Source organism: Arvicola amphibius, chromosome 4 (genome assembly GCF_903992535.2).
Source record: "Arvicola amphibius chromosome 4, mArvAmp1.2, whole genome shotgun sequence".
In the NCBI taxonomy this organism is placed as follows: domain Eukaryota; kingdom Metazoa; phylum Chordata; class Mammalia; order Rodentia; family Cricetidae; genus Arvicola; species Arvicola amphibius.
The window spans coordinates 151,711,230-151,724,752 of record NC_052050.1 but is presented as its reverse complement, the minus strand read 5'-3'; the positions used below and the strand labels follow the sequence as shown (position 1 = coordinate 151,724,752).

Sequence of the window (13,523 nt, the reverse complement as noted above, 5' to 3'; positions counted from 1 at the left end):
ATTTTGAAATAATACAATGATCAAGAAAAGCTTTTTGGAATGCTCATGGGAGAATGCCTCTTTTTTTTTAAAAAAATTCAAGATAAAGTGCACATTATAATTAGAATAACTGTAGCTACAGCCCAGGGACTACTGTTCATTTTCTGGATTCGGGCAGTGCAGATTCACGGGAACCTTCTGCAAATGTTAGCAATGTTTGCTTTATCAATGGGAAGCTTAACTGTGCTGTCATAAACCTACTGTGGTGGCAAGTCTCAGCTATCAATCTGACTGGATTTACAATCCCAAGGAGTCTCTCTCTCTCTCTCTCTCTCTCTCTCTCTCTCTCTCTCTCACACACACACACACACACACACACTGGGTGTGCTGGCAAGAGCAATTAGGGAGGATGACCCACCCTGGATTTGAGTGGCCCCCTCCTGTGACTTGGAAGCCTAGACTGAACAAAAGCAGAGAAAGGTCAAAGGTAGCTGAGCAGCAGTCTTGGCTTTACTAGGCATCTTTGTCCAGGGAAGTGAGCAGGCAGCCTGACCTCTAGCTGATACAGCCTAGAAACAGCATCCTGTGGTACCCTTGAACAATGAACCAATAAGTTTTCCTCTCCTAGGATGCTCTTTGTCCTGTATTTTTCACATCCATGAGCAGAGCAATGACGACGACACCCAGATTCTGTTCTCTATCAGCTCTCATGTCCAGTCTCTTCCGTCGCTGGGGAACAACTAAAATGAGAACAATGAACGGCAACTCGGGTGGGATGGGAAGCCATCTCTTACCCTGGCAAAGCGGTGCAATCGAGTCCCATTGGTACACGCCCACGGGGTTCCGCCTGCAGGTTGCATTGCTGTGGCCAATCATTCGATATCCAGGCTTGCAGAAGTAATGGACCTTGCTCCCCAAGGTCCCTGTAGTTTTATTTAAAATGCCACCATTCTTCAGCGTAGAGGTGAGACTGCAGTAAGGAGCTGGGACATGGGAACAGACGGAAGCAGTTTACAAACCAATATGGGACAGAGGCATACCACAAACAAAACGTCTTTAGTGTTTAAAAGCTGGGAAGTGAGCAGCAAACACCATCTCTAAAAATAAGCCTCTAAAAGCCCCACAGGGTTTTCTTGTGAACCTCGGGAACCTGGTGCTATGATTTAACACTAGGTAGGATGCTGACTTCAGCATGGCCAGGAAGACAAAGATTTTTACCGTGAGCTCCACAAGAGGTACCCTGAGGCTGCCTCTCATAAAGACAAGGGTGAGAAGTGAAGGGGTATGGCTTAGGGCACTACATCTGCAACAAAAACATTCCCTACATTTTAAGAAAGAGGTGATTAAAACAAAGAAAAGAGGCATTGAACTTTTTTTGCAATTAAGAACACGAAGGTTAGTGGCCTGATGAACTGTAAAGACATAAAACTTCTTTTATAAAATATGAAATTTGAGTGAAAATCTTTGCTCAAATGTAGAAAATGTAGAACTTCATGTTACAAAAAATTTGTGTTAGCAATGAAAGTATCCCCTTTGTTGGGAGACGTTTTCAAACTTATAGATGACTATCAGTTTTTATCCATTTAATTTTATTTTTATGTCTATGAGTGTTTTGTCTGGATGCATGTATTATACATATATAATATAGTTATTATATATTATGGTAATATACTACATATACATATATAATTTTGGGGGCCTAAGTATATGTATGTACATCACATGCAGGCAGGAACCCTCAGTGATCAGAACACAGCAACTGGAGTCACAGGCAGTTGTGAGTGTTGGGAGCGCTGGGAACTAAACCAGGGTCCTCTGCAAGAGCCTAAAGTTCTCTTAACCACTGAGCAATTTTTCCACCCCCAACAGGTATTAGTTTTAAAGCCACACTCTTCGGCATACAGAAGGCAACATTTGGATGACGGAAAGGTTCTACATCCTATTTACTTATTTAGTGAAATACAATTATTTTTGTCTTTACATATCTGTTTTTTACTATAACGTAAAACTCAATGGATGCCCATAAATATGTGAAAATAACTATACAGTGAAAGTTCATGCTAGAAACTCCAAGTTCTTTTTCTGAAAAACACACTCTCCCATCATATTGCTCAAAGCCCAGGCCCGTATTGGGAAGATCTGCAGCATGTACATCAGGCAAAGGAAATGCCCCGATTTATAAGATGTGACCTTGTGGATCAAATATTATGAGCTGCAGCACACTAGCCCACCCCTTGATGAACTCTTAACAGACATCAGAGTCTCTCTGAAGTTTAAGTGAAAATCTGAGTTAATGTATGCTACATAGATCATATGCATGTGTATATGCATGTACATATATTCATATTAATACATGACATGTATTTACATCTCTATAAGGAAAACATATTATTTCATCAGGCTCCCCACCTGATGTGGCTGGATACAGAGAATCTGTTACTGCATGGATGGAAATATGCCTTGGAAGGTAGAGGTTAGTCAAGGTGTTCCATGCCGGTGAGCTAAAGAACTCACTGCATATGACATGGGTTATATTCTGTTAACCATGACTTCCTCTGTATCAATCGCTTCTGCACATTGGATAAAGTCAAACAGGCTGAAAGTCTGATAATCCATTCCTTATAACAAGGGTCCTAATCCAATCCCTACTTAGATGCCGTCTGTAAAACTGGCCTGAGGGTGGTGTTTTCTTCAGTATGTTCTAGGCACAATGTGGCAACAACCTGGATGCCTGTCAACTGAAGAATGGATGAAGAAAATGCGGTTCATTTACACTATGAAGTACTTGCTCCCTCAAGGCTGAACTCCACCCTGAAAACACAAATCACCAATGGAAGTAAAAGTCATTCAAAAGACCCTGCAACTAATAAGCTGGATGATATCTTTCCAAGGAAGACACGACTCCAAGACTAGCCCACTTACTGCCGACCGAGACAAGCTTAGCGGCTGTGCTCCATAACTAAACATAAATCGCCAGGAATTAACACCCCTGTGCTCTCAGAGGGTAAGAGAAGTGCTGGTCTATGTCTGATCCTATTGAAGATGGTGAATGGGTTTTAACATTGCATTAATGTGCGTGAATATTTCATCAATTTAATAGAGAGAACAACTTCAGACAATGATTAAAGAATATGGAGAAAGGATAAAATACCTCAAATTTTGATATGGAAGTACACACATGCATATGCCAAATACAGATTTACAATGTAAATGTTCATACAAAATATAGATTGGTAATGTAAAGTACATGTATTCTGTAAAGGAAAATAAATATATAGAATGCAGTACAGATAAAGTAGCATGCTAGGGACCACAGCCAATTACTGTTTATGCCTTTTATGTAATTTAATCTTCTCTCATTTGTTCCCAATGTCAATGCTAATTTTGACTATATTACTGTAATCTGAGGACAATGTCTTTGTTGTCTATGGTATAAAAATTTAATATTCACCCTCTCATGAAGACATTTTAAAATATTAATCAAGTTTGCTCATCAGTTTAGGAATCTCAGAGTAATTCCTCAATATGTTCTTCCTCTTGCTGGTCACTAATTGTCAGAAGTCAGATCTACAGCAGAAGCTAAACCTATTGTTAATGAAGTGGTATTAGAAGCCCTTTCAGTTGGTGTCCAGGCCCTACTATTCACCTGCATAGCGAATCTTGAAGCCTTTCTTGTTGGTTGCATGGTCCGTAGACCAGCGGAGGTATAGATGGTTACTTCTGCTGGTAAAATTGGATTGCTCAGTGTGGTTCCCACTTAAGACCACTAACAGAGGACTTTGTCCAGAAGAACCTAAATAAAACAGAAAACAAAACCTTTAGATGCCAGTGCCTACAAAATACAGATCATTCATAGCTGTTGATTAAACATGTGTCCATATTTATAGGTATTTATTTCCAAGGTGAACAATAAAATTTAAATGAGGATAATAACAAATATAGGCAGTCAAGCATATACGTTACTAATGACATACTCTGGAAAGAAATCAAATACATGAGGGAAACCATGGCATTTGAAAATGTAAACATTATTTTATCATTTATCAACTTATAATATACCTTAGCTATGAAAAACTAGAAGCTTTCTTGAGATGTCAGTGGAGTATAAGCTGAGCCAATCACTTTGGGGAACAACTTTGTAATATATAGTAAAATTGAAGTTTCAATTCTATCAACTCTAGCACATGGGTACAAAAGTTATGATACAGAAAATATGTATATTCTAATATCATTGCTCATGATAAACTGTGGAGCAAAACTTTCTTTATGTTATAGAAATATCATAAGGAGAAATTAAATTTATATAGTACCCAAAGTTAATAAAGTGAATATATGTATATCTATATACATAAATCCAAGTATAGCATATAGATGTCTAAAAGTACCCATTTGTAGGTGAGTATCAAAGTGTTTAAAAAATTCAAATGTGTTCAATATAAGAAATGTATGTGCAGAGAGATGATAGACAGCAGGGTGGTGGGTGGGTGGGTGGGTTAATGGGTGAATAGAAGGAGTGATGGATGGTAGATAGGTAGGTGGATGGATGGATGGACATATGAGTAGAGAGATGAGGAATTAATTATAGAAACATTCACAACAATGACCCTCTTGACTCTTCCTTTGGGATACTAGTCTCCGCAGCAGAACCAGAAAGGGACGTGTGCATTAGTGGACAATCTAAATGACTCTCTGTGCCTTGCTTACATATATAAACAAGGTCCAGTAAGTATGAAAATAAGCTAAAAGTCATCATTGACATATATTTTTATTCTGTATATTTGAAAGTATTTAAAATGTTTATACATCAAAGTTATTAAATGTCCAATGTAACTTCTTATGACTGCATCTTCACATCACTTGGGAGGGAAAAAAATCACAGTATAGAAACAGGAGTTATGTTCAGCTCCCTTTTATATTAGTGGACAAAACAGTAGTGCCTGGTCTTAAAAACACTACAGGCTTTTCTGCACTTCACAAGTTCACTCTTGGCAAATGTGGAAGAGAACTGGAGAATGAGCCTCCTGTGGCTATTTGTAAGCTAAACATTATCAGGGCGAGTGACACCCATCTTTGAATCACACATACAATTTCTATTCGTGGAAAAATATTGACAACTCATAGCTTCACTTTCTCATACACCCAAACCACTTCTAGTGACTTTTCACCCAAATAAAACTGCAAAGCTCTGTTGGACTCTGAACAAATGTGCATTAATAACTCAGAAGGTGACTGCCCCTGGATATGTGCTCTCTATAGAGAGAGCTAAGTTGAAATGCTTTTGCAGGGATGGGCCCTGACTCCAGCCTGAGTGGTGCATTATAAGAACAAAAGATTGGGACACAGATGCACAGAGAGCGACCACATGACCACCACAGGAAGAAGACACATCTGTCGCCAAGGGGAGGTTCAGAGACACGAGCTTCACCACACCTGGATCCTCGACTCTCATTCTCCAGTTCTGAGAAAACATTCTCTGTCACAGAGACTTGGTTAAAGAAATTCCAAGAGCCCAGGAGGAAGAAGAAGTATAAAAGGAGTGCAAGTTGGCGTGGAGGGTCCCCAGAAATGACTCTTCTTGTTATGAAAGTTGATCTCCAATGACTGTCTGCAAAGTGTCCTGCCTACCCCCTACAGAGGGATGACCCCACTTTATATGGAAGATGGCAGAAATATGAGCTGTGTTAGATATGTTTATGGCTCTGAAACAAGATCATGTACCTTCTGAAACAAAATGCCACTAGTAAATTAATTATCCATAGCTTGCCATACTTTAAATGTCATTTTTACTGGCAGAATGCAAGAGTGTATCTCTAAGAGCTGCTAATCTCCCATCCAACCCCTAGCTGTTCTCCATCTGTTCTCTGTCTACATCACAGTGCTTAGGCCTGTCTTGGAAAGCAGGCCTCTACCTTGCATGTGTCAAAAATAGCCGAGAAAGTAGACATGCAGGTCCATTTCCCACGATACGGATAGCTAGTGCTGTGGGCTCAGCAGCCAACCATGACTGTAATTCAGACACCATTCTTCTCTGAGTTCTGAGATGATTAAGCAATTGTGGAAAAGCCACACTTGAGCCACAGAGAATAATGTACTCTGAGCAAACACTGCTCACAGCCGGTATGCTCAGCCTACTTCTGCTCAGCTCACAAAGTATAAAATAGCACCCGTGTCGCTGAAATAAGATGGGCACGGTGTGCAGTGCAGAGAAAAGCCATCACTTACAGCAGTTCTCCATACAAATCTCTGACCTTTCACTTTATAGAAAAGTATGTGAAGTCAGAGCAATGCAGGTCATGAGCCTCTGTTAACACAGCAGCAACTGTTGTCATCCTCCTGGTATAGTCTCTAGCTTTTAATCTTAGTCACGGTCTGACCATATTGAGACAATAACAGACTACATGCAATTGGTGGAAAACTACTGATAGGGATTTGCTCCTGACGTTCAGAAGCATAAACATACTGTGCTCTATATTCCAATTCAAGTGAAACAGAGGAGATGCACAAACTCACGGCAATCGCATATCAGAACTTACTTATGATTCAAATAGCGACATCCACCCATACTTGTGTGCACACACAGAGACAACTGCCTGCGCAGCACTTTTTTCCTTTATGTGTTTTGTTTGCTTACTGTTTCTAGGTAAAACACTGAGAGTTTCACTTCCAATGAAGACATCTGCAGGACTTGACTCTTGTGGGTCTCTCCACACAAGTGATGTACTTCCCATGATCCATCAAGTGAGACTCAAGGAAACACACAGAATCAATTAAAGTAACTTCTATCACTGAACAGGTTATGGTTAATCTGAACCCAATGGCAAATCCATGGGAGTATGAGAAAGCCCTGCGGTCTTGGGTTGAGCTCTACTCTGTTTGGAAATGATAAAGCTTCTGAAACACTGGCTTTGCTTCTATCGCAGCTGATGATCCAGCTACCTACACAGCTGTCTCAAGGTGCTTACGAGAGCTGTATAAAACTACGACACTGGTGTTGAAAGCAGTGTCACTGGGCGTCAAACTCTCTTGACTGCACTTCATAAAACAGCTCTGTTTACCACCTCCGTGCCTGTGTGAGCCACTCTTTTCATGTATATCTAGAAAAGTAGACATTTGGAATGATAAACCTCTTCTTGAACTCTTAATTGCCCTGCAATACCCAGCAGTACCCAACACACACACAGACACACACACACACCCCACACACACCCAATTACCTACAGGAAAACTGTAACATAAACAACACAAGAATATTATTCAAAGGTCACCTGATACCTGAAAAAGCTCAAGTTCTATCATGATTGGCTTGTGCTATGGTGGGTGTGGGAAGATGTAATTAGACAAACCTGACCCATCCTGGCATTGAGGCATCAAGATGGTGCTTTCATTAACGATGCTCAGGGCATTGAGGCACACACATTGAAGAGGCTTACCATCAAACACTTCCAGGGCATCAAATTGCTTTTCACTTTGGAATGTGTCCACAAAGAGAGTAATGTTAAAGTCTGGCTCCACTTTAATACTCCAAGCGCATGTCTGGGAGTTAAAATAGTTGCCTGGATACCCGGGGCTGAGGATCACTCCAGAAGATTCTGTTCGTACTTCATTGGCTGGGCATTGTGCTAAAGAGAAAAGAGACAGAGGTCTACATTAATACAGTGAATCCTGCATTGATGGGATGGAGAGTGTCTTTCTACACCAGATCCCATGAGAGGATAAGGAGGCAGTTTGTTGAGGTCTGAGTACATTTAGTACAGGACAAAGACCCCTCGGAGAGAGGGAGAGTCACGGTGTGCAGTGTGTGCTTTCCACTGAGTCTACACAACACTGGCCACTGCACCTTTGGAGCACCCATAAAGCCTCATGAGTTTCATTACAGCAACCCAAGCCATCTCAATGCAAAAATAAAGACAGATAGTTCATCTTCAGTGCAATAAAACAAAATGTGGCTCTTTATTTAAAAAATTCCACTTCTATTCTGGCCCATGTTATACTTAGATAAATAAAATCTAATTTTTTGATGTGACCATTTAGGCATGAAATGAATCAGAGAAACACTGTCAAAACCCACACTGAACTGTTTGCTACAATTTCAGCAGGACCCACGGTTTCTAAAGTAAAATTTCTTTTACTGAAACACTTAAGGTACTGCAAGTTTGGTGACAATTTTTCTTCTCATCTTTCTATTTTGATCCAGTTACTTCCAAACTAATTAATTTTTTAAAATGTAAAATTCACCAAAAGAGTTTCTTAACGCTATCTCTCATTGCTGAAGTAAGTTATATTACAGAAATGCTTTCGTATAGAGCTACTAAGGAACCCTGAACAGCCATAGTACATGAAAAGCAATGCACCAGAATTAGTCATAGAGTTTAAGCAAATAGTAACCAGATCTTCCCCAGGACAATGCGCATTTTTCAAAGAGAGGCATCTCATTTGGTGGGTTTTCCCATTTTAACAAGTTGACTGTGTGTTATCTGTACAAACATTTCAAAATGACGATACTTCTCAAACACAGGTGGGAAAAGCTTATAAGATGTGACACTTCTAAGCATTATCTTTGAAGGTAGCCCATCCAGTTGAAGAGTCTAACAGAAATGTACCTTAAAGCTCAGCAGACTTTTAGACAAAAACATAAGCAATTAAATCTATCACAGAATCCTTAAAACGTATTATAGGTCTAAGTCCTAAAATGTCACAGAATAAACTAGTTACAGTGATATTACTGAGAACAATTCCAAACAGAAGTCACAGATGGAGCTCAGTCAAACGTCCTACTTTCCCCAGTGATGGTGGTGACATTGTTAGCCATCACACAGGACTGGTGCTTGCAGGTGAAAGGTGCTTTCGATGAAAAATGTTCCCAGGGATTCAGGCATGTGAACATTTGGTCCACAGTGGTCATGCTGTTGAGGAGGTACAATGAGCTGGAGGAAGTAGATCACTGGGGATAGGATTTGAGAGTATACCGTCATGCCCTGCTTCCTTTGGTTCCTTTTGTTGCTTTGAGTTTGTCACAAAGATGTGATCTCTCAGCCTCATATTCCTGCCGTCATGCTTCCCCGCCAAGACGGACACTTATTCCTCTGGAACCATAAGTCAAAATAAGTTTTCTTCCCGCAGTTGCTTTTGGTCTTTTTTTAAAAAAATTCTCACAACAACAGAAAAGAAACAAATAAAAAGAAGAAACTCTTGCACTGACATATCATCTGAGTCCTGTCTTTTTGTTTTAGCTGAGGCTGGGGAAAATAGAAAGAACTGGCTAAGACCAGTGAGAGAGAGCTCTGGCTTATTCTTCTGTGCAACTTAGAGAAAACTTGCCTGTTATAACATGACACCCAGCATGCCTAGCAGAGCTGTGTCTTCTTCCTAATTTGAACACATACTCTATGACTCTAAGCTGTGTGCTTGCCTAGTTATGCACCTTCGATCTTTCTTCTTGGACTATAACCTCAAACTGCGCATGCTCCATAATGTATGCCTGTGCTAAGTATGCACAGGAATGTGCCCAAATCCACAGGCTTTCCTACAGGAATACATATAGGTTCCCACAATAAAACCCCCTATGATTCTGTCCTCGGGAGAAACCTTTGCTTTAGAAATATTCCTCCTGCCCCTCCCTTCCTATAGGCAATGAATCTCTCTACTGTTTTATCTTCTGTTGTATGTTTTGTCTTTGTGCTCACTAAGATGCACACCCATTCAATCAGTGACAAGACCACTTTGTAAAATCTACTTTGCCCATTGCAGGTTGGACACGCTGATATTTTTAAATAGAACGCAGCTCATAGATTGGGCTTTGTGTCTGTGCACACCTGTGTGGGCTTGAGACTACAGAACCAGGGATTTCATGGACCTGATTCCATGTTGCAATGAGAGCCAACACCTTTTTTTTTTCACTTTCTGCTAAAAATAGAGGGTTGTAACAGCTACCCCTCAGGGTTAAGCAAGATGTGGCAGATGTAAATGTCTTTCTTAAATAGAAGACGCCATATGGGCAGAGGGAGTATGGAAACTGAAAATGTCCTGGCTACGCACCCTCCTTTCCTCAGCAGGCAGGTGCGACCAAGCAGAGCCCGTTCTCTGTGTTTCACTGGGGAAATATTCAGTCTGGCTTCCACCTTGTCTACCCTACCACTGCAGCTAGAGTTTCAAATGACACCGAACTTCAGACCATCTGGAACTAAGAAACTTTGCAGTGAGTTGCTGAAAGCCACCTGGAAAACCATCGTCACCTCCAGGGCTGGGGCACAGAGCAGTTATCCAAATCAGAAGCAGCCCTAAGCAGACTCATTCTTACCCCTTCTATTCTTAAAATGTTCTCTTTGGCTTAGTAGATAAATCAAACTGAAAATATAAGCAAAGCCATTTTATCAAGTTTCTTGCCACACTTAATGCTATTTTTCCCAGGCCCAAATATTATTCCAAGACACGTTTGAATATATTTCTCAACAGGCCCAAATGTCTCTGTTTTCTCCTGCCTGCCCTACTGTTTCCTGGGAATTACTCCTTCATGGGAGCTGCTATAAACTGTTGCCAGGAGAAACTCAGCTAGCATCAAGGTTCCAACTCTCCCCTGAAGCTGATTTTCTCATTGCTCCAGCAGCAATGATACTGTTAAAGCCCTTTGTACCTCAAAAGACATTTGAGAAAATGTCTGCTTACAGGGAAGGGCCATCAGAGATACCTGCACGTGGCATATTCAGAAGCACTTTCTTTCTTCCTTCCTTCCTTCCTTCCTTCCTTCCTTCCTTCCTTTCCTCCCTCCCTCCCTCCCTCCCTCCCTCCCTCCCTACCTCCCTCCCTCCTTCCTTCCTCTCTCGCTCCCCCCCTCTCTCCCTCTCTCTCTCCCTCCCTCCTCTTCCTCTCTCTCTCCCTCCCTCCTCTTCCTCTCTCTCCTTTCTTCCTTTCTTCCTTTCTTTCTAGCTTAAAACATGAGAGCATTGTTTAAAACATCTTTCAAGACATCAGCAAAAATAACTCAGAGTTAGGAGCTTGAACTAGGATTTCTTATCGTTAACCCCTTAGCTGGGTGTGGTGGTGCACACCTTTAATACCAATGCTCTGGAGGCAGAGAAAGACACATCAGAAAGAACAGTAATTAAATAAATGAGTAAATTTAAACAATAAAAAAGAACTTAGAGAAGGTCATGAGTGTAAGAAGGAGTTGGGGAAGGGATGGAAGGAGTTGGAATGGGGAGGGATGACTGGAAATGGTGTAAATACGGTACTCAAGTATGAAGTTCTTAAAAAACAAATATTAAGAAAACAAATAACAACAACAACAAAACGCATATACGATGAGAGAGCTGTGGAAACTGTAAGACCCTAAGAAAATGGGGGACTCGATCACTGAAACCTACAGGGGCTGGGGTGTGGCCATGTGGAAAGAATACAACAATCACCTAATTGCCCTCCTGCTGTTTCCTCCAGAGGAAGCTCATCCCAAACCAGACTTGGGTTCCCTTCAATGAACACTGCCCAGTTCTTTTTCTTTTTGTTTTGTTTTGCCTTTGAGACAGAGTTCCTTTATGTAGACCAGGCTGGCCTCACACCCACAGAGAACTGCTACTTCTGCCTCCTGGGTACTGGGATTAAAGGACCACAGATGCATGTTTCTAAATTTTGAACGTATTTTTCCTTCATGTGCATTGAGATGTGTGCTAGAGACAAAGAGCGAGGGAGAGGTAGAAGATGGCAGGAGAGAGAGGGCTACATGTACTAACACATTCACATGGAGCTCAGAGAACAAAGGCTAAGAGCTAAGCTCTCCTTCTACCATGTGGGACCCAGGATTTGAACTCACGTAGTCAGGCTTGATGACAAGTACCCTTACACACTGAGCTAGCTTGCTGGCCCAAGTCTATTTCTAATGTATGTGCTGAAGACTAGTGTGAGCTCCTAGTGGTCTGTAGGATGAAGCCACTTTTCAGTCAAGACCCCTTAAAAGCCAGGCTCTGAGAGAGCCAGCTCTTAGTACCCTTTCCCTAAAAATTCCACAGGGCAAGTTGCTCCTTTTTTGGGGTACCATGCACCTTTCCCTGCTTCCGATGCTTTATTCAGTGTTCCGTCTCCCTTAAAACATGCTTTGTCCCTGAACATGGGAAGTACTACTTTGCTGACAGCTCTTGCTCAGTAGTAAGGTAGATTTGACGTGACAGGATATTCCCAGAACACACTGCAACCTTCCAGAACTCAGTCTGCATCCCTTCCTATTATCCTTCCCCAAAACTGGTTGATGGCTTTCAGGGGACCAGTAAGAGTGTGTATAATATTTGAAGAAGTAAGATTCAAAGTGAACACGATTTCACATCAAGAATTTATTGAGGGACTGACCCCCACTTGAGCCCTACAAAATAATTAGAAAATAGAGAAAGATTAAAATTAAGTGCTTAAGTGATTCAGGTCAGGTGTAAGATAGGAACTGAATGCTTTCAAAGCAATGAGTTGCATAGAGAAACAGAGCCAAGATCATTCTCATCTCTTTTTAATGAATTTGCCTCAAAAGGAAAATGAGCCCAGGGCTGTTGGGAACAGTAGTGACAGAGTTGGGAAGTCATGGGCTCCCCATTCCAGACAGAGCTGAAGTTGAGACAATGGAAGGCTGTGTGCACGTGTGGTTGTGCACAGGGAACTCTGAGATTATGGGCCCACAGTTGTGTGGGCTTACTCTGTTTGGGGGATGGACGTGAGTTAAACTTCATTTCAATAGAAACTGAGTTAATCTGGTCAGGACAATGTCACGAAGGAGTGGTCCTCATTCTGAGTGGAACCCGAAACAAACATGTGCGCCTTTTCTGGGCTTTTCTCAACCCGTCCATTCTGAGAAACGTTGAGATGAAAATGGACCCTTTAAAATGCCTGAGTATAAAATGGCAAAAGTTCAACACTGTATGTTCTCTCATCTTGAGAAGGGAATCCCGAGACCATTGACACTGTGCCAATACAGTAGAGACACTCAGTTATCCAAGAAAATGGCTCAGGTCTCCTAATCCTATGCCCCACCTTGGTCCCTGAGGACCTAAAGGATAATGATGCATCGTGGTTTCATCCACTCTACCTGGAGCAGACTGGGGTGGCTGCTCTCCAGTGTGGCAGCTTTCCAAAACAGTGAGCCCCCTGTGCTTAGCGATTCTGGTTATGGGGCTTTTTTTTTAAGTGTCTGTGAACATTCAGTGGTCATTCACTCCAAAGAGCAGCCCATTTACCAGGTTGTGGGAGATGGTGTCCTGCTCGCAAGGAGACATGGACGATTCCTCATCAAGTCACAAGGCCTCAGGTGTCATTAGGCAGCCAGACACAACAAGTGCATGGGTTTGAATGTCAGAAAAATCATAGGAGTCAGGCAGTGGTAGGGTACACCTTTAATATCAGCACTCGGGAGGCAGAGGCAGGTGGATCTCTGTGAGTTCGAGGCCAGCCTGGGCTACAGAGCGAGTACCAGGACAGGTTCTAAAGCAATACAAAGAAATGTCTCGGCCCTGGAGTTCCATCTGGACTGGTGAGTGGGTGCGGACCCTGGGGCAACCTGCCCTGGAAGAGAGCAC

At 41.8% G+C, this 13,523-nt stretch overlaps 1 protein-coding gene across 1 annotated transcript in view; it reads right to left on the bottom strand.

Moving 5' to 3' along the window:
• Positions 1-13,523, bottom strand: part of Csmd1 (CUB and Sushi multiple domains 1) — a 1,175,551-nt gene that overhangs the window by 73,881 nt on the left and 1,088,147 nt on the right. Inside the window, exons 47-49 of the mRNA XM_042054928.1 lie at positions 7,410-7,598; positions 3,626-3,772; positions 774-962 (exon numbers count right to left, since the gene is read on the bottom strand). Coding sequence (XP_041910862.1) covers positions 774-962; positions 3,626-3,772; positions 7,410-7,598 — 525 coding nt within the window. The remainder of the gene's footprint in view (positions 1-773; positions 963-3,625; positions 3,773-7,409; positions 7,599-13,523) is intronic.